Here is a 21,490-nt window from a genome sequence, read left to right as displayed (position 1 = left end):
CTTGCAGACTGCCCCCAGCACATTCTCGGACTGTGCTGGTCGTTGAAGCAGACAATACATTTCTCTGTGTGTTTCGGTCTACGTGTGACAAATAAAATGAATCTGAATGTGAATGCCAGGATTTGGGCATTGTGGGAATTTGGAAGAGCTGAAGTTTGGGAATGCAAGGAGAATGTGGGAATGTCTGGACTGGATGGTCTGGGATCCTGGCAGAATCATAGAGCAAATCTACACAGATACAGGCTCTTCAGCATGAGTCCATGCTGACTGATCATTGTTGTTGATGCAAACGATGCATTTCACTGTATGTTTTGATATACATGCAACAAATAAAGCTAATTGCTTTGTTAAAAGGGTAAAAGGAAGGACGTTTAAAGGGGATTGGAGGGGCAAGTACATTTTTATCCCACACATATAGTTCAGGTATGATCACCACACTTCTCATTGCAATGGAAAAACAGCCAGCATAATCCAAGATTCTTCCTGTCCCAGTCTTTCTTTCCTCGTCCTCCCACCCTCCCCCCAACATCAACCATGCACTTTTAGCAGATTCCCCCAAACTCACTGGAAGAACAAGCATACCATCATCAAAGTCTTTCCCCCAGGTGCCGTGACAGCGTAGTGGGCAACGCAACACTATTACAGATTGGGGCATTCTGGAGTTCGGGGTTCAATTCGTTTGGACGTCCTCCCCGTGAACCATGTGGGTTTCTCTTGCATGTTCTGGTTTCCTCCCACTGTCCAAAGATGCACTAATTAGTAGGGTAATTGGTCATTGTAAATAAATAAATATATAGATGGATAGATAAGTAAATAAACAAACAAACAGACATTCCAAGCTTTACTTGGGCAGGCAACACCACAGCAGTAGACTCCCAAAAAACACTCGTTCCCAAGTGGTCAGGGGAAGAGGTTACCTGGTGGACAAAGGAGGAAAATTCAAGGATGTGGTCAAAGCCTGCCTCAGGAAATACAACATCCCTATTTTATCCTGGGAACCTCTCGTCCACAACTGTTCAACGTGAAAAAGGAGCATTGGGGATAGCATACAAGGGGTGATTGATAAGTTTGTGGCCTAGGGTAGAAGGAGTCAATTTTAGCAAACCTAGCGCATTTATTTCTCAACATAGTCCCTTCCTACATTTACTCACTTAGTCCAGCGGTCGTGGAGCATACGGATCCCTCCTTTGTAGAAGTCGGCGTCTTGGACCTCCAGAAAGTGGTCCACAGCAGGGGTGATTGATAAGTTCATGGCCTAAGGTAGAAGGAGATGATTTATTAACTTCAAACTTTCTGCATAATCACTCAAAGAGTTGAACTACATGCGCATGTAACAAGAGCTGTATAACTCATTTCCTTCTACCTTAGACCACGAACTTATCCATCACCCCTTGTACATGGACTTTTTGCATGTGGTGGAAGGAGGGTACTGTCTCACAAACTACCCACCTCCTGTTCCATGCCCCATTGGGGGATTCACCGTTCCCACATGGACCATGGCCACCTCTGAACCCACAAAACAGGAGAGGAAGTTGGTTATCTTTGAACCCAAAAGTTTGTCTTAAGAGGGAGACGAAGAACACCAAGAAGAAATAAAATTAATTCATAGTTGGCAGTGTTAGACCAATGCTTAGTTTAGATTAAATATTCAAATAACAAAACAAGTTTTCTTGGGATTGTACCTAGATATTTACAATTAGAATGACAATTTTAAATGTTCCTGGGTTGTACAGTACATTCCTAAGGTCGGACACTAAGAGCAGACAGAGGGCAGGAGAATGGGGTTGAGAGGGAAAATAAATCAGCCTTGATGGATTGGCATCATTTTGCCCCTATGTCTTGGGGCCTGATGGTCTAATGGACAAGTGTCCTAACAAATTTTGTCTTGCCGACTGCTCATATAACCTTCTAAATCCAAGGCTGCACACTTTGAACTTTGGTCTGACTTTGATGAGGCCATAGGAAAGGACAGTGCACTACGGGACAATGGGAAGGGGAACTGGCGGGGGGAATGTGTGGGTGATGGGCAGATTGAAAGGATGAGGGAGGGGAAAGAGTCAGCATTTCAGGTCCCGATGAAGGGTCTCAACCCAAACTGCCGACTGTTTATTCCTTTCCATAGATGCTGTCTGATCTGCTGAGCTACTCCAGCATCTTGTGTGTGTGTCACATTGCATCTCCAGCATCTGCAGAAACTCCAAATGTATATGATTTGCAATTCTTTTGCTATCCACCATCAGATTACTGAACAGTCCTGGAAACTATAAACACCGCTTCACTATTTTTGCTCTTTTTTGGCACCATGTAAATAAAAAAATGTATGTGTATATAAAATTGTAATCTATAGTACAATATATTTTATGCCTTGCACTGTACTGCTGTCACAAAACAACAACTTTCACGGCATAAAGTATATCCATAATATTAAGCCTGATTCTGATTTGAATATAAAAAGTTGTCTCTACAGGGTTCCTATAAACTCTCTGCTCCTGTTACAGGGCTGCAGCGGTGATGAGAGAGAAGTAGCCAAAAATGTGGTTGCCATCATCTCCAAGGGAGAGAAGCAGAATGTATATGAAGGCCAGGAGCCTGCTGAGTTTTGGGTAATCCTCGGAGGAAAAGGTCCATACGCCAGCAGTAAGAGGTATGAGCTTCATCTTCATGGACAGCCCTTGGGATTGAGGATTATTTACTTCCACGCCGTTCTTTGTAGAACAGAAGATAGCTGTATGTGAATTCTTTTAATATGTGGTAGCCATAGTATACTGGCTACCACAAGTTCTTGTTTAGTGTGAGGTCTTGGTCCAATAGCAAGAAGCTAGAAGATCACAGGAGACAAGGATCTCTGATATAATGATTATAAGGACACACAGTCCCCTTTTATTGTCATTTAGTAATGCATGCATTAAGAAATGATAAAGTGTTTTCCAGAATGATATCACGAAAAACACGACAAACCGACATAAAAACTAACAAAAACCACATAATTATAACATATAGTTACAACAGTGCAAAGCAATACTGTAATTTGATAAGAACAGACCATGGCACAGTAAAAGTCTCAAAGTCTCTCGAAAGTCCCATCATCTCACGCAGACGGTAAACCCCCAGCGCTGCCAACTTGCCGATGCAGCATCCTGGAAGCATCCGACCACAGTCCGGCTCTGAGTCCATCCAAAAAACTCCGAGACTCCGACCACCTATTCGACACCGAGCACCAAGTACCATCCCTGCCAAGCGCTTCGACCCCGGCCCCGGCAACAGGCAATAGGCAAAGCCGAGGATTTGGGGAGTTCCCCTCCGGAGATTCTCGATCGCACTGTAGCAGCGGCAGTGAAGCAGGCATTTCAGAAGTTACTCCAGATGTTCCCCTGCGCTTCTCATGGCTGTCTCCATCAAATCCTGATTGTGCACGGCCCCTAGTAACACATAATCGATATTCATTCGGAACGGCCGCATGCGCTGTGTCGCGCCGCCATCTTCTCCTCCCTCCCTGATAGTCATAGAACATAAAACATACATTACAGCACAGTACACAATGTTGTGCCAAACTTTTAACCTACTCTAAGATCAATTTAACCATTCCCTTCCATGTAGCTTTTCATTTTCTGTCATCCACGTGCCAATCTAAAATGTCTCTAATGTACCTGCCTCTACCACCGCCCCGGTTGCATGTTCTACGCACCCACCTGTAGGTTTTCGCAAATAAAATGGCGTGAGGCATTCTATACTTAAGAAAAGCAGTAACAACTCATTTATTGTACTCCAAACACTGAACACAAAGAACTTTACAGAATAACGTCATCACGTCCAACCAGCCTCTCAAAGTGAAACTCCAACTCAACGTTGGTGGTTGTGAATTACGTACATTTCCACCAGTTACAATTCCTTACACAGGCCCTTCAAGAATTCACTAAAACCAGCATTGAGAGCCTGTCCGGATCTCGGACGAGCCTCCTGGCTCGGGTCCTGTATTCCATGGTTGAAGGAACAGCAGGTGCCTCTGGCTTGTCCAGAGGGGTGTTGATACACTTATGGTCACATTGCAATGCCAGGGGCATGGAGGCGGAATCGTCCAAATCTTGGTGGGCCAGTTTAAGGTGGCTTACCGAAATGGATTCAGGTTTACCCAACTTATCTATGATAGAAGTCCTTTCTCTCCGTTCCAATGGGCCATCGTAAAGGGGCCTAAAGAGATGTTGGTGTGCGTCATGGTGGACGAAAACAAACAAGGCAGATTACAGGTCAACAGGAACCCAAAAGTGCTGTGTGCCATGATGGGAGGTAGGAATAGGTGCAAAGGAATTGAGTTTACTGAGGAGAGTGGAACACTGTTGTGAGGCTGACAAGGCTGTTGTAGCATCAGGAATAAAATCACCTAGCACTCGTAACAGCTGCCAGTATACCAACTCTGCCATGGACAGCTGCAGATGCTCTTTTGGAGCAGTTCTGAACCCCAGCTGGACCCTTAGGGACGATCATGCCTACACTCATCGGTCAGGGAAGCCCTCAGAGCAGTCTTTAAGGAGCGGTAAAACTGCTCACATAGGCCATTGGAGTACAGGTGATACACTATGTTGTGACGTAGTCTAATGCATCCATCGCAGCCCGGAGGTCTGAAATGAATTGGGGACCACGGTCAGAGGAAATATCAGACGGGGTGCCAAACCAAGCAACCCAGGTGCTGATGAACGCCCGAGCCACGTCTGAGGCTGTCGTCGATGCCAGAGGAACGTCCTCTGGCCACCTGCCGGTACAGTCCACCATGGGTGAAACTGCGGAGGAGTGCCAACAGGGTCCACATTGACATGGCCAAACTGTCGCTCGGGGACCACAAAAGGTGTCAATGACTCCTGGACGTGACGCTTAATTTTTGCCCACTGGCACCCCACACAGGATGCAGTCCAATCACGCATGTCCTTTCTGAGGCAGTGCCACAAAACCTCAGTGCAACCATTTTCTGTGAGACCACCCAGCTCAAATACGAGAAGCCATGTATGGAGTCAAAAACAGTCTGCCTCAGGTTTGCTTGTATGGGCTGAGGGTGACGGTTGAGACATCGCACAGGAGAGAAACCCCAGCTTCCCCGAACTTAAAGTCAGCTGACCGCAGGCCCATGATTGTTGTTCGGTAAGCCTGGACCACTGGGTCAGTATCAGTATCTTGGTTGGCTACCGTGCCAGCATAATCGACCCCTATGTGTATGGCCTCGATGACTGGCCATGAGAGCCATGGCATTATTTTCCCCCATGATATGTCGTATGAGGGGTTTGTGATCAATGAATGCTGTGAGATTGTTGACCCTCTAGAAGAAAATGAAAATGGCAGACAGCCAGGTAAAGACCAAGAAGCTCACGGTCAAATGTGCTGAACTTCCTTTCGGGTGGGGCGGAGCCGCTGGCTGAAGAAGGCAAGACTTGCCACACGCCTCTGTCCAACTGTTCATGTACAGCACCCACAGCATAGTCTGAGGCATCAGTAGGAATTGCTGCAGGTGCGTTGGGGAATGGGTGTGCCAGTAGGGTCGCATTAGAAAGAACTCGTTTGGTATCATCAGATGCCCTGGTCATGTCTGCTGACCAGTGAAGCACGTGATTAGGGGTTTTGCCTTTAAGCGCACTATACAGGGGGAGCAGAACTTCAGCAGCTCGCCGAATGAAGTGGTGAGACAAATTCACCATGCCTGAAAACTCCTGAAGTTTTTTAGTAGTGCAGGGCAGTGGGAAATCCAGAATAGTGGCCATTTTTGATGGAAGGGGTTTCACACCTTCTGTCGAGATGCAATGGTCAAGAAAATCAATGGTCGACAATATAAACTGGCACTTAGCAGGGTTAATAATCAACCCATGTTGGCTAGAGCACTCGAAAAGTGTGCGGAAATGAGATACGTGTTCAGATTTGGATGCACTGGCGACAAGTATGTCATGCAGGTAAACAAAAAGAAAATCTAAGTCTTTTAATACAGAGTCCATCAGTCATTGGAATGTCTGTGCTGTACTTTTCAGCCCCAATGGCATGCACAGAAACTCAAAGAGGCTAAATGGGGTTATCACAGCTGTTTTGAGAATGTCCTCTGAGCACACAAGCACCTGATGGTAGCCCCTAACTAAGTTGACTTTAGGAAAAATTAACTTTCTGACTAAACGTGCCAAAAAGTCTTGGATGTGTGGGTCCAGGTAACGATTGGGGGGTGATGACCTCATTGAGGTGTCGGTAATCACCACATGGGAGGCAACCACCATCGGACTAAGGAACCATATGGAGGGGCAAAGCCCAGGGGCTGTTCAACCGGCGTACAATGCCAAGTCTTTCGATGATGGCAAACTCAGCCTTTGCGGTTGCCAGCTTTTCGGGGTCCAGTCTACGTGCATGGTCATGGACTGGCAGGCCAGTTGTGGTGTTCAACCCCATGTTTTGTGACTGTAGTGGAGAATGTGGGCTTGGTGATGTCTGGGAATTCACCCAGCAGTCGAGTAAGCTCACATGGGGTGGTGCTTGCGCTAGACAGAGTCATTGTGGGGAACTTACTGTTAAGCAGGGTAACGACCCAAACTCCTTAATGTCCACAAGCCGGCAGTTCTTAAGATCGACTAACAGAATTGGGCGCACAGGAAACAAGCACCAAGCAGAGGTCTAGCCACTTTAGCCAGGACGAAGTCCCATGTGTAACGTTGCCCACTGAAGCAGAGTGTCATCCGTCGTGTCCCATAAGTCTGGATCCTGTTGCCATTGGTGGGCTCCTGTGTGGTTTCTTCACTCCTTGCCTTCTAGTCAGTAGGAGATGCTGGCAGCACACTCACTTGAGCACCTGTGTCACACAAGAAGCATCTCCCTGAGACAGTGTCCGTAATGAACAGTAGATGATCCTGGCAGCTGGAACCCACTGTGTTCACAGACCTCTGAATTCCCGATGTGCTGGCACTGTCAAAGCTGCAAGGCACTTGCGAGTGTTCATACCAAAGCGAGTGCGGTAAAAACACAGCCCCGGCATTGTCTGTTTTGCAGCTGCAGGTGTCCTTATGTTGTGCTCCTTGTTGGCCGAGCTTATTGAGACATGAAAGGAGGAGGAATGATGCGCCTCTGCCTGGCTGAGTGTAGACTATCAGCCATTTTAGCAAGCTCCCTGTAGTCTTACACAGGTGCATAGCAAGGGCTATGTGAACTTGATCTGGCATTTTCTGCATGAGGAGTTCTTTAAAAATATAACAAGGGTGGTGATTTCCCAGGAGAGACAGCATGCGGTCCATTAGCCCTGATAGCTTAGCTTCGGTGAGACCGGGCAAAGAGAGCAACTATTAGGCGCGCTCAGACTCTGATAGTCCAAAAGTCTGGAAAACCTGAGTTTTCAGCGATTGGTATTTATCGTGTTCAGACGGGTGTTCTAGTAGACTCACCACTCTTGCAGCCGTGGAATTGCTGAGCAATGCTATCACATAGTAAAATTTGGTGTTGTTGGCACAGATTTCTCGCAGAGCAAATTGGGCCTTGGCCTGTATGAACCAAGCAACGGCATTTTGCTCCCAAAACTCCGGCAGTTTCAAAGCGACTACTTTGATTGACATGTTCAATAACTCTGGAATCACCTGAGAGCATTGTGGTCACCAATGTAGGTTTTCACAAATAAAGTGGCATGAGGCATTTTATGTTTAAGAAAAGTTGTAATAACTGTTTTATTTTACTCCAAACACTGAAGGGATAGCGCGGTAAAAGCATTTTACATAATTACGTTATCATGTCAGACCGGCCTCTTAGATGTCAGTGGTCATAAATTATGTACATTTCCACCAATTACATTACCCTACACACCTACCTCTGACGTCCCCCCATATTTTCCTACAATCTCCTTAAAATTTTGCCCCATTATTCATCACTTCTACCCTTACTCTATCTATGCCTCTTGTCATCTTGTACACCTCTATTAAGTCACCTCTCATCTTCTGTCACTCCAAAGAGAAAGGTCATAGCTTTCTCAGCCTTTCCTGATAAGACATGATCTCTAATCCAGGCAGCATCCTGGTAATTCTCCTCTAAAGCTTCCACATTCTTTTTATAACTAGAGCTGAACACAATATTCTAAGTGAAGTCTAACCAGAGTTTTATAGAGCTGCAACATTGCCTCATGGCTCTTGGACTCAATCCCCCAACTAATGAAGACCAATACACCATATACCTTCTTAACCACCCCATCACAGAGCAATACGGCATGGATTTCAGACCCTTCCCTCCAACTAGTCCATGATGACCACTTCGCCCACCCAGCTAGTCCTAATTTCCTGCATTCTTATCCAAGGAAATAAGAACCTATACAAGTGCCTCTTAAATGATATTATTGTACCAACCTCAGCCATTTCCTCTGGGAGCTCGTTCTATATACTTATTGGCCCCCACGTGAAAAATTTGCCCCTCAGTTCCCTCTTAAATCTCTCCCCTCTCACCCTGAACTATGCCCTTTAATTTAGGTCTCCCCTGCCCTGGGGAAAAAACTGTTACCATCCACCTTATCTATGCCTTTCATTGTTTAAACATTCCTATGAGGTCGCCCCTCATTCCCTTGCATTCCAAGGATTAAAAACCTAGCTTGGCACCTTCTCTCTAACTCTGGCTAGTCCTGGCAACATTCTTTAAATCACTTCTGACTGGTCTTGGCATATGCACATGAACACTCAACTTTAACTGCATCATTTCTCTATATTCCCCTTCCTCATGCCTCCCACACACTTCCATACAATGTAGAAGGGGATATTTGGCCCATCTCATCTATGATGGTTTACAGAGCAATCCCATTCTCCATTCCCTTTCCTGGCAACCACTTCTGTCCATATTTTCACCAACTTCCCACAGATCTGACCAGTGATCCTGGCCTTTGGGGCAACTTTCAGTTGCCTATTAACTCACCAACCAGCATGCCCATAGGATACAGGCCCACGGGAGAAGACTAAATGAAAAATATACATATTCTGTACAGACGTTGCCGGGTTAAGGTCAAACCTGGATCATTTTACTAAAGGTGTGTCACTATACTGTTCCCACCTTGAAATCTGCACCCCCCCCCCCATGCCTTTAGCTGGCTCACTTTATTTCTTCTCAGCTTTTTTCCTCCTTGACAGTGAAGCGAAAAAAACCCGTAGAATACCCCTCACAAGAAATAACATAAGAAATAGGAGCAGGAGTCAGCCATCTAACTCATCGAGTCTGCTCCGCCATTCAATAAGGTCATTTACTCAGCTCCACCTACCTGTCTTTTCCCCAGAGCCCACTAATACAAAAATCTACCTAACTGCAGCTTAAATATATTTAATGAGGTAGCCTCTACTGCTTCCCCGGGCAGAGAATTCCACAGCTTCACTGATCTCTAAGACATTCATTAGGGCCATTTATAACAAGAATCTGGATATAATATTACAGAACAAAGAAGCAAGAGCAACTTACTTAATAGATATAGCCATTCCAAACACACATAACATACAGAAATCAACAAGTGAAAAATACCAGAAAGATGCTGAATTAAAAGAGGAAATTGAAAGACTATGGAACATGAAAAGAGTATCCATTGTCCCAATAGTAATATCTAGCTCTGGAATCATCCCAATGTCACGACACAATAGCATTAAACAATAGGCCTATACAGCAATATTTATGTAAATCTCCAGAAAACCACAAGACTAAACACCATTAAAATAGTCTGAAAGCACCTAGCAATTGGGAAATTAGTGTGCTTGGCTATGTCCATACATCAGGTTTTACCAGCCTGAGTTGAGAAAAAATAAATAAGACAGGACAGTGGTGATCCATTGAATGTGTTTGCAGGGTAGAACCATGTAGGCTGGTCCTGAATGTTTTGAGAGAAAGGGGGCTGAAGAATTCTTACCACTAAAATTGAGTTTACTCTTCCTGGCGCAGGTTAAAAGATGAGTACCAGGATGTCAGTCCCCGCCTCTTTGAATGCTCCAACCAGACTGGGCGATTCATTGCCACGGAAATTGCTGACTTCACCCAAGATGACCTTGATGACGATGATGTCATGCTTCTGGACACCTGGGATCAGGTATATGTGGCAAAGAAAATTCATAAGCACATTCCAAACAACTCTCAAATTCTGGATTAGTCCAGCAGTTTCTTGACATTTGGCTTTAGAAATTTGATACCAGAATATTTTATTGTAATGTGTGCAGGAGTCATATGTCCTTTCTCCATCTACTTCATGCAATGGATTGGTTGGGACACAAGAGACTGCAGGTGCTGGAATATGAAGCAACAAATAATCTGCTGGAGGAACTCAGCAGATTTAGAAGCATCTGTGGAGTGGGAGGAATTGTTGACATTTTGACCCAAAATATCAGCAGTTCATTTTATGTTTATTTATTCTGAGATACAGCACAAAATAGGCCCTTCTGGCCCATCAGGCGCACTGCCTAGCAACCCACCTTTTTAACCCTCGCCTAATCAGAGGGCAATTTACAATGACCAGCTAACCTACTAACAGGTGTGTCTTTGGGTTGTGGGAGGAAACCAGAGCACCCGGAGGAAATCCCCGCATACACAGAACATACAAATTGTCTTACAGAGGACACTGGAATTGAAGTCCAAACTCCAATATCCTGAGCCGTAATAGTGTCTGTGGTACCCCACCGATGCTGCTCAATCCTGTAGCAGATTGTTACGGTGAATTGGTAGATTTTGGGTAGACATGAAAGGCTATAGAACCACAGATTCAACACACTAATCAGCTGTGATCTTCTTGAGTGAAAAGCGGGTAGTATGGCGGTGTAGTTTTTAGTGTAACACCATTATAGCACTAGCAACTTGGATGCAATCCCACCATTGCCTGTCATAAACAGTTGTATGTTTTCCCCTGACCATGTCAGTTTCCTCTTGGTTCTCCAGTTTCCAGCCACCCCCACCCCGACACACACTTTACAAAGACCTCAGGGTTCGGGTTAGTAAGTTGTGGCCATGCTGTATTAGCACTGGAAGAGTGGTGATTCTTGCGGGCTCTCTCCAGCACATCCTCGAACTGTGTTCGTTGTTGATGCAAATGACACATTCAGGCCATGTTTCGATGTATATATGGCAAGTAAACCTAATCTTTATAAACCACTGGAGGAACCCAGCAGGTCAGGCATTATCTATGGTGGGGAATGCTTCCGGTTGAGACCCTTTATCAGCGCAAGTGGAGGGTCTTCACTCAATACGTTTGCGTTCTTCCAGCAGTTTGATTTTTGCTCCAGATTCCAGCATCTGTGGTCCCTTGTATCTCCATGATCTTCATGAATATGATCGGCTGTAATACAAAATGTAATACAAGAGGACTTGGCCGGTGGGATATAAAATGCAAGGTACCATTCATCCCAGCTAGGCCATTCTGACCTAATAATGTGGCCACAGGAGTGGAACCTGCTCATTCACTTCAAGATTTGACATGTTGTGTATTTAGAGTTGCTCTTCTGCACACCACTGTTGTAATGTGTGGTTATTTGAGTTACTGTCACTTTTCTGTCAGCTTGAACCAGTCAGGCAATTCACCTCTGACCCACAGAACCTCTGCTCACTGGATGTTTTTATGTCTAAAGACTGTCATGTGTGGAAATCCCAGGAGATCAGCAGTTTCTGAAATACTCAAACCGCCCCACCTGGCACCAACTATCATTCCACAGTCAAAGTCACTTGGATCACATTTCTTCTCTATTCTGATATTTTGTCAGAACAATATCTGATCCTCTTGACCATGTCTGCATACTTTTATGCAATAAGTTGCTGCCACACGATTGGCTAATTAGACACTTGCATTAACACACAAGTGTACCTAATGAAGTGGCCACTGAGGGTATGTCACCAGAGGTTGGAGAGACAAGAAACTGCAGTCACAGGACATCTGGAGAAACACACACAAATGGAACACAATGGCGTCTGTGGAGGAGAATGGGCAGTTGACATTTTGGGTCAGCAGAGGTTAATTGTTCTCTTTTTGCCTTTTTTGGCAGATTTTCCTGTGGATTGGTAAAGGGGCCAATGAAACAGAGAAGAAAAATGCAATTGATCTTGCACAGGAATACCTCAGCAGCCACCCGAGCAACCGAGACCTTGGAACCCCAATTCTCATTATCAAACAAGGCTTTGAGCCCCCAACGTTTACTGGATGGTTCATGGGATGGGACCAGCACCTTTGGACTGTAAGTGTATTAATTTATTACTGTCAATGTACCAAGGAACATTGAATAACTTGTCCTGCACTGCTGTTCATAGGGAACAATTCATTACAAAGTGCATTAAAAACCATACGCTTTCCATCCATGCATTTATCCAAGCTTCTCTGAAATGGTGCAAACAAACCTACATCTCCCACACTTGCCAATGAGAACACTGACTTCTCAAACTTCCGCTAATGCCCCACCTCCCCCTTGTACCCCATCCGTTATTTATGTATATACACACATTCTTTTTCTCTCTCTCCTTTTTCTCCCTCTGTCCCTCTCACTATACCCCTTGCCCATCCTCTGGTTCCCCCCCCTCCCCGTTTTCTTTCTTCCTAGGCATCCTGTCCCGTTATCCTCTCATACCCCTTTTGCCAATCAACTGTCCAGCTCTTGGCTCCATCCCTCCCCCTCCTGTCTTCTCCTATCGTTTTGGATCTCCCCCTCCTCCTCCCACTTTCAAATCTCTTACTAACTCTTCCTTCAGTTAGTTCTGACGAAGGGTCTCAGCCTGAAACGTCAACTGTACCTCTTCCTAGAGATGCTGCCTGGCCTGCTGTGTTCATCAGCAACTTTGATGTGTGTTGCTCAGTGGAAAAAGCCTGCTTGCATTCACCCCATCTGTACCCCTCACAATTTTGTCTAACTTTGTCAAATCTCCCATCATTCTCCTACACTACAGAGAATAAAGTCCAAACCTATTTTCAACCTTTCACTATAATTCAAGTCCTAAATCCTGGCAACATCCTTCTAAATTTTCTCTTGTAAATTTGAACAGTACATAGAGGTGGTACAAGGAAAAACCATAACAGAGTGCCGAATAAAGTGTTGCAGTTACAGAGAAAGTGCATTGCAGGCAGACATTAAGGTGCAAGATCATAACATGGTCAGAAGTCCATCTTATTGTACTAGGAACTGTTCAGTGGTCTAATAACAGCAGGGTAGATGTTTCGAAGCATATGTGATAAATAAAGCTGATCTTTAACCTTTTATAACAGTGGGATAGTAGCATCCTTGAGCCTGGTGGTATGTACCTTCAGGCTTTTGTATCTTCTGCCCAATGGGAGGGAGAACAGAGAATATCTGGGGTGGATGGGATGTTTGATTATGTTGTCTACTTTACCGAGGCAACCAGAAGTGCAGACGGAGTCCATGGAGAGGAGGCTGGTTTCTGTAATGAGCTAGGCCTCCATTTAATTACGTCTCAAAAACACACCCTCGATCCTGTACTGGAACCTGTCTGAAGGATGATGCTTAATAAGGTTCAACTCACACAAGACGCTGGAGGAACCCAGCAAGTCAGACAGCATCTAGGAAGGGAAATCAATCAGTCGATATTTCAGGCCAAGACCCTTCATCAGAACCACAGGCTCTTGGCCCAGGATGCCATCTGTTTATTCCCCTTCAAAGGTGCTGCCTGTCCTACTGAGCTTCTCCAGTATTTGGTGTGTGTTGCTCAAGATTTCCTGCAGTTGCTGCATCTGTGGTTTTAATAAGATTTATTCTTTTTCTCTCTTTTCCCTTCCCAAACCCCAAGGATGGAAGATACGAGGAGCTGAAGAACGGACTAGATGATCCACGAATTGTTGATGAACTGATGAATGTAAGCACAATCTTCACGGTGATCAAAGTCAAAGTTGAGTTTACTGTCAGATGCACAAGTCCATCTGTGCACAGGTGCAACGATAAACTCACTCACAGTGGCATCACAGGCTTAGAGCATCAGAGAAGCAGCATTCACGAGAAAAACAAATTAACCATAAATTATACACTTATTTTGCAAGAAAGAGCAAAATTAGAACCAAACAAACCATCTATTTTGGAAAAAAGTGATCAAAGGGGTAATAGTGTGGCTTCGGTTGTAGCACAGACCAGGTCCTTATGCCATAGGGTCACCTGTCGTAGGCTCCCAGGGAGAAGACCTCAGAGGTGCTGTGGGACAGAGCAGAGGCGTGGCGGATATGCAGGAGTCTTAGCTGGTGCTGCTCTCTGGTGTTCGCTCAGTGGCAGACAAGCTACATTGCGTTCGCCTGCGGCTGCTCTCGACCACAATGAGAACTGCTGCGTGCTTATTTGTGTAGAAATTTAGCTCCAGGACAGCATCCTATACACCATCAATCTTCAGGCCATGACACGCAAGGACTTGGACTATATTATTTTTTGTGACTGTATGTTTTTCTGCTATCATATGTGGTGGGTGCTATGTATGATTGTTGATACTGTGTTTTGCATTTTGGCCCCAGAGGAACGCTGTTTCATTTGGCTGTATTCATGTGTATGGTTGAATGAGGATTAAACTTGAACTGGTGATTAGAGTTGAACAGAAGTAGCTATTCCTGAGCCTGATGGTGTGGGGTAAATGGTTTGGTAGGGTTGGTGAGCTCTGGGCATGCTGTGTTGGTGCCAGAAGCACGGCAACACTTGCAGGCTGCCTCCAGCACATCCTCGGAATGTGTTGGTCGTTGATGCAAAAATCAGAATCAGAACAAATCAGGTTTATTATCACTGTGAAATGTGTTGCTATGCTGCAGCAGCCATACAGTGCAATACATAATTTATCATTAAAAATATATGCAGTAAAAAATAAGTAGTTGAAAAAGAGACTGGTGCAAAAATGTTTCTTTTCACTGTATTTCAATGTTTTGATATACAGGTACATGTGTGAAATAAAGTTAATCTTTATCCTTAACTTTTAAATCTATGCTGAGCACGTCTCATAAGAATATAAGTAGGAGCAGGAGTTGGCCATCTGGCCCATCGAGCCTGCCCCGCCATACAGTAAGATCATGGCTGATCTGACCATGGACTCATCTCCACCTATCTGCCTTTTCCCCATAACCCTTAATTCCCCTACTATGCAAAAATCTATCCAACCTTGCCTTAAATATATTTACTGAGGTAGCCTCCACTGCTCCATTGGGCAGAGAATTCCACAGATTCTTTGGGAAAAGCAGATCCTTCTCATCTCCATACTAAATTGAATCCCCCGAATCTTGAGGTTATGTCCCCTAGTTCTAATCTCACCTACCAGTAGAAACAACTTTCCTGCCTCTATTTTTCTATCCCTTTAACAATTTTATATGTTTCAATAAGATCTCCTCTCATCCTTCTTTATTCCAGCAAGTATAGAACCAGCCGATTCAATCTCTCCTCATAGTCTAACCCCTTCATCTCTGGAATCAACCTGGTGAACCTCCTCTGCACCACCTCCAAAGCCAGCATATCCTTCCTCAAGTAAGAAGACCAGATCTGCATGCAGTACTCCAGGGGCGGCCTCACCAGTACCCTGTACAGTTGCAGCGTAACCTCCCTGCTCTTAAATTCAATCCCTCTAGCAATGAAGGCCAACATTCCATTTGCCTTCTTGATAGCCTTGCAAACCAACCTTTTGTGATTCATGCACAAGCACTCCCAAGTCCCTCTGCACAGCAGCATCCTGCATTTTTTAACCATTTAAATAATAATCTGCCCTTTCGTTTTTCCTTCCAAAGTGGATGACCTCGCATTTACCAACATTGTACCCCACCTTCCAGACCCTTGCCCACTCACTTAACCTATCTAAATCTCTCTGCAGATTTTCCGTATCCTCTGCACAATTTGCTTTTCCACTCAATTTTGTGTCATTGGCAAACTTAGATACATTATACTTGGTCCCCTCTTCTAGATTGTTAATGTATATTGTGAACAGTTGTGGGCCTAGCACTGTCCTCTGCAGCGCACTGTTCACCACTGATTGCCAACAAGAGAAACACCCATGTATCCCAACTCTCTGCTTTCTATCAGTTAACCAATCCTTTATCCAAGCTTAACTCTATGCATCCTTATCTTATTGAAAAGGCTTTTATGAGGCACCTTATCAAACGCCTTCTGGAAATCCAAATAAGTAACATTCATCCGATCCCCTCTATCCACTGCGTTCATTATATCCTCAAAGAACTCCAGTAAGTTTGTCAAACAGGACCTGCCTTTGCTAAATCCATGCTGCGTCTGCCTGAGAGATCCATTTCTTTCCAGATGCCTTGCTATTTCCTCTTAATGATAGCTTCAAGCATTTTCCCAACTACAGATGTTAAACTAGCCGGCCTACAGTTACCTGCCTTTTGCCTGCATCTTTTTTTGAACAGTGGCGTGACATTCACTTTCTTCTAACCCGTGGGGACCTGCCCAGAGTCCAGGGAATTTTGGTAAATTATCACAAAAGCCTCAACTATAACTTCTGCCATTTCTTTCAGCACCCTGGGATACATTCCATCAGGACCAGGGGACTTGTCTATCTTCAGGCCCAAAAGTTTGCTCAGCACTACCTCTTTAGTGATAGCTTTTGTATTGAGATTCTCATCTCTCTTTGTCATGCTAGACATGTCCTCCACTGTGAAGTCTGACACAAAATAGTCATTCAAAGCCTCTACCATTTCCTCATTACCCAATATCAATTCCCCCTTCTCATCCTCTGGCCACCCTTTTCTGATTTATATAATTATAAAAACCTTTACTATCCATTTTTATATTCTGTGCTAGTTTATTTTCATAATGTATCTTTTCTTTCTTTATTGCTCGCTTAGTGGTTCTTTGTTGCTTTTTAAAGTTTTCCCAGTCTTCCAGTTTCCCTCTACTCTTGGCAATTTTGTATGCATGAGCTTTTAGTTTGATGCCTTCCTTTATTTTCTTAGTTATCCATGGCTGGCTCCCCACACTTACTGTCCTGGTTTTTAACTGGAATATGCTTTTGCTGAGCACTGTGAAAAATGTCTTTGAAAGTCTTTCACTGTTCCTCAACTGTCCCACCATATAGCCTGTGTTCCCAGTCTACCCTATCCAACTTCTCCCTCAGCCGTAGTAGTCTCCCTTGTATAGGCATAATACATTGGTTTTAGATTGAACTATTGCACCCTCAATCATACTGTGATCACTCTCTCCAAGAGGATCCCTAATGACAAGATTGCTAATTTTACTTGTCTCATTGCACAGGACCAGATCTAAGATAGCACGTTCCCTTGTAGGTTCAGTAACGTGCTGTTCAAGAAAGCCATCACAGATGTCTTCTATGAAGTCCTCCCCAAGACTGTCTCAACCAACTAGATTGACCCAATCTATGTGCAAGTTAAAGTCCCCCACGATAACTGCTGTTCCATTCTTACACGCCTCAGATATTTCTCTGTTTATTGCCTGTGCCACTGTAATGTTATTATTCGGTGGCTTATAGACAACTCCCAACAGTGAGTTTTTTCCTTTATTATTCCTCATCTCCACCCAAATGTATTCAACATTCTGCTCTTTAGATCTTGTATCTTCTCTATCGCCCTGATCTCATCCTTAACTAAGAGCATTACCCCCACCTCCCTTACCTTCCTGTCTATCCTTCCGTTTTACCTGATATCCTTGGATATTTAATTCCCAGTCCTCTCTTCCCTGCAACCACGTTTCTGTAATGGCCACAAAATCATACCCCTTTATACTGATCTGTGCCACAAGTTCATTAACCTTGTTATGAATACTATGGACATTCAGATAAAGTGTCCTTACACTCACTGTGCCTTTAAAATCTAGTAATCTTTGTCTCTTTTGTACTTGACTTTTCTGCACTCCATGCTTACTTTTCTCTTCTTCAGCTGTTGCTTTTACTTTATCTTTATCCACACTTCGTGGTCTGCTCTCTGCTGGAATGCCCATTGAGGTGGTAAAGTTGCATCCTGTTGACGGCACAGGGAGAGAATAGAGAATTGGCTCCGGGAATCCTGCCTGGATTCTAAGATGGGCTGAACCTCCGTAGTCAAAAATCGCAGCTACCATCAGGCAGTAGGTATTGAAGCCTGAAGTCCCACACGACCAAGTTCAAGAACAGCTACTTCCCTTCAACCATTCGGCTCTTGAGCCAACCAGCACAATCCTAATCCATGCAGGTTAGCAACACTATGAACACTGTGATCACTTTGCACTGAAATGGGCTTCATTTTTCCTTTGTTCAAATTGTGTTCTTCACTGTAAAAATTGTGAAAAATTTACATTTAATTCATGGTTTAGTTTGTTTTTTGATTGGATTCCACACAGAGCAGGAGCACAGGGTGAAGGAGTCATACAGCAAGGGAACATGCCCTTCGGCCCAGCTGGACCCTGCTGACCAGGAATCACATCTAATCTAGTCCCATTCGCTGCATTGAGCCCATATCCCTCTAAACCTTGCCTATCCATGTACTTGTCCAGGTGTCCTTTAACTCACTTCCCTCTTTCTCAGGCATATCTTACTGTTGGATGAGAATGATACCTATTTAAACATACAAAATGCTGGAGGAACTCAGCAAGTCAGGCAATATCTTTGGAGAGGAATAAACAGTCGATGACTCGGGCTCTGTTAGTGGACCCTAATAGACTGAACAGTTTTTGAAAAGAGTCAGTTGCATGCGTTTGTGGTCAAAAAGCAGTGATATTTGTCGCTGATAGCTGGTGAGGAATAAGCAGTAAGGCAATTCAGAACTGTTTCGCTCACTGTGGTTTCAAACATTCAGGCTTGGAGATGCCAGAAACAGCCGGGAGTGAAAATGAAACTATTTCACTACTTCAACAAGTGATGAATAATTTGGTATCAACAATCATCTTGAATATTACAAAGAAAATGAAGATGCAATTGTTAATAACAGTCCATTATCTGCACTAGGTGCCTGCGCTGATTTTGTTCCTCTGATGATAACAATTAGGAACTAATACTACTGTAGTACTATTGGTAGTGTTCTAATTTGTTCTGCATTTCATTTAAATACGTAACTTGCTATGCAGATTGTCTGTTTAATACATTTTTAACTACTTCCATGAAACTTCAGCTAATTGGGACAGGTCCTGATGTGTCCAAATTAACTGGAATCCACTGTATTATTTTTTCCTTTTATTTGTGTTTACACAGTTTGTTGTCTTTTGCACATTGGTTGTTCGTCTGTCTTTATCATGTGTGGCCTTTCATTGGTTCTATTGTGTTTCTTTGTATCTACTGAGAATGCCTACAAGAAAATCAATCTTAGGGTAGTATATGGTGACATATATGCATTTTGATAATAAATTTACCTTGAACTTTTAACTTTATTAGCCCTTGCTAATCTTACCCCGACACCAAGGAGCTTTTTACTGGGTCTTGGTACATGGGATAACAGCAAGCCAATCCCAATTCTAATTCCAGGCCACTCCACTCCAAGTGGGAGCAGCAATGTCACTAACTGTATCTGTAACCATTTTTATTCTCTCCCTTGTGCTAGGACGTGAAAGAACTGAAAATATCTCACAGCTACAGTGACATGTCAGTAGCTGACAGATCCTGGCAGACATACGCACCAGAGAAGCTGATAAACAAGGTCGCCGAGGAGCTGCCTCCGGGAGTAGACCCAACCAGAAAGGAGGTGAGTTAGGCAACATTTGTGGGTGATGCCTGAACCAAGACGGTGTTCACCATGACTGCTGGGTGCAGAAAAGAATTTGGGTGCCACTTAGTTTGGGCTGTGGAATCTCAGTCGCTTTGCTATTGGTTAATTAAGCAATACGAGGGTGGGACCGTAACATCAAGGATGGCTTCAGTGGTTGAAGCAAGCCCAGTGATTAGGGTTCAAGTTCTGCCGCTGTCTGGAAGGAGTTTTTATGTTCTCCCTGTGACTGTGTGGGTTTCCTCTGGATGATCCACTTTCCTGCCACATTCCAAAGACGTACAGATTAGTAAGGATTGGTAAATTGTGGGCATGCTGTCATGGTGCCAGAAGCATGACAACATTTATTGGGCTGCTCCCTGCCCCCAACACATCCTCGGCCTCCTCATGTGTCAGTTGTTGGTGCAAAGCAATACATTTCACTTTATGTTTCAATGTTCCGATGTACGTGTGACAAGTAAAGCTAAAGTCAAGGGAAAAGCTGTTATTGTCACATGTGCTGAGATACAGTGAAAAACTTGTCTTGCATACAGATCAATTCATTACACAGCACATTGAATAAGATAAAACAATAACTAGACAGAATAAGGTGTGAACGCTCCTGAAAAAGCGCAGTACTAGTAAATGATAAAGTGCAAGATCATAATAAGATAGATTGTGAGATCACGACTCCATCTTATTGAACAAGAGGTCCATTCTCTTGTTCAGCAGGACAGAAGCTGTCCTTGAGCCTGGGGTTATGTGCATTTAGGCTTTTGCATCTTCTGCCTGATGGAGACAAGTGAAGAGAGAACGTCTGGGGTGTAAGGAGTCTTTGATTATACTGGCTGCTTTATTGAGGCTGAAAAAGTATAAGTGCTGATGTGCTTTCTTGGCCATGGTGTCAATGTGGTTAGACCAGGATCAATTTATACCTAAGAAATTGAAGCATCTCCATCTCAGTATTGTCAATACATTCAGGGGCATATGCTTCATCCCTTTCCTAAGTCCAGCTCTTTTGTTTCAAGGAGTCATAGAGTCAGAGAACACTATACCACAGAAACAGGCCCATGAGGAAAAATTAATAACTGAATTGGTTCAGCACAACATTATGGGATGGAGGGCCTGTTCATGTTCTAGGTTTTTTTTTGTTATGGTAACAGGCCATTCCGGACCAACATGCCCATGCTGCCTTTTACACCCATGTGACCAATTAACATATTAACCCCGTATGTCTTTGGAATGGGGGAGGAAATTGGGGCACCTGGAGGACACCCACACGACCACGGGGAGAATGTACAGACAGCAGTGGGAATTGAAACCTGCCATTCCAACGCATTATGCTAACCACTATGTTACCATGCCACCCCATAGCGTTCCAAGAAACTATTGGAGACACGAGAGAGGGCAGATGCTGGAGTCTGCAGCAACAAACAATCTGCTGGAGGAATTCAGTTGTTCAATGGTTTGGGTCAAAACTGTGGTTTGGGACACTGGGGGTCTTGATACAGGGTTGTGAACTGAAAGGTCAAAAATTATTTTCCACCCACAGATACTGTTCCTCCGGCAGATTGTTTGTGGAAGCAGACACTATTGCTTTTTTTTGCTGTCTATGTAATAAGACCATAAGAGATAAGAACAGAATTAGGCCATTTGACCCATTGAGTCTGCTCCGCTACTTCATCATGGCTGACCCATTTTCCTTCTCAGCCCCAATCTCCTGCCTTCTCCCCATAATCCTTCATCCCCTGACTAATCAAGAACTTATCAACCTCAGCCTTATATACACCCAATAACCTAGCCTCTACAGCCACCTGTGGCAGTGAATTCCACAGATTTACCTATCCTGCCTGTTATTTCCTCAAAGAATTCCAACTGATTTTTCAGGCAAGATTTTCCCTTAATCAAGCAATGCTG

The 21,490-nt window shown here is 44.2% G+C and overlaps 1 protein-coding gene across 2 annotated transcripts in view; it reads left to right on the top strand.

Moving 5' to 3' along the window:
* The window catches only part of LOC140199273 (villin-1-like), a 101,844-nt gene that overhangs the window by 72,431 nt on the left and 7,923 nt on the right, over positions 1-21,490 (top strand). For both annotated transcript variants that reach the window (XM_072261048.1, XM_072261049.1), the window contains exons 15-19: positions 2,499-2,644; positions 9,901-10,045; positions 11,982-12,170; positions 13,729-13,794; positions 19,433-19,573. In XM_072261048.1, the coding sequence (XP_072117149.1) occupies positions 2,499-2,644; positions 9,901-10,045; positions 11,982-12,170; positions 13,729-13,794; positions 19,433-19,573 (687 nt within the window). The remainder of the gene's footprint in view (positions 1-2,498; positions 2,645-9,900; positions 10,046-11,981; positions 12,171-13,728; positions 13,795-19,432; positions 19,574-21,490) is intronic.

Source organism: Mobula birostris, chromosome 6 (assembly GCF_030028105.1).
Source record: "Mobula birostris isolate sMobBir1 chromosome 6, sMobBir1.hap1, whole genome shotgun sequence".
NCBI lineage: Eukaryota > Metazoa > Chordata > Chondrichthyes > Myliobatiformes > Myliobatidae > Mobula > Mobula birostris.
Note: the sequence above shows the minus strand (reverse complement) of the source record. Positions and strands in the feature narration are given on the sequence as shown.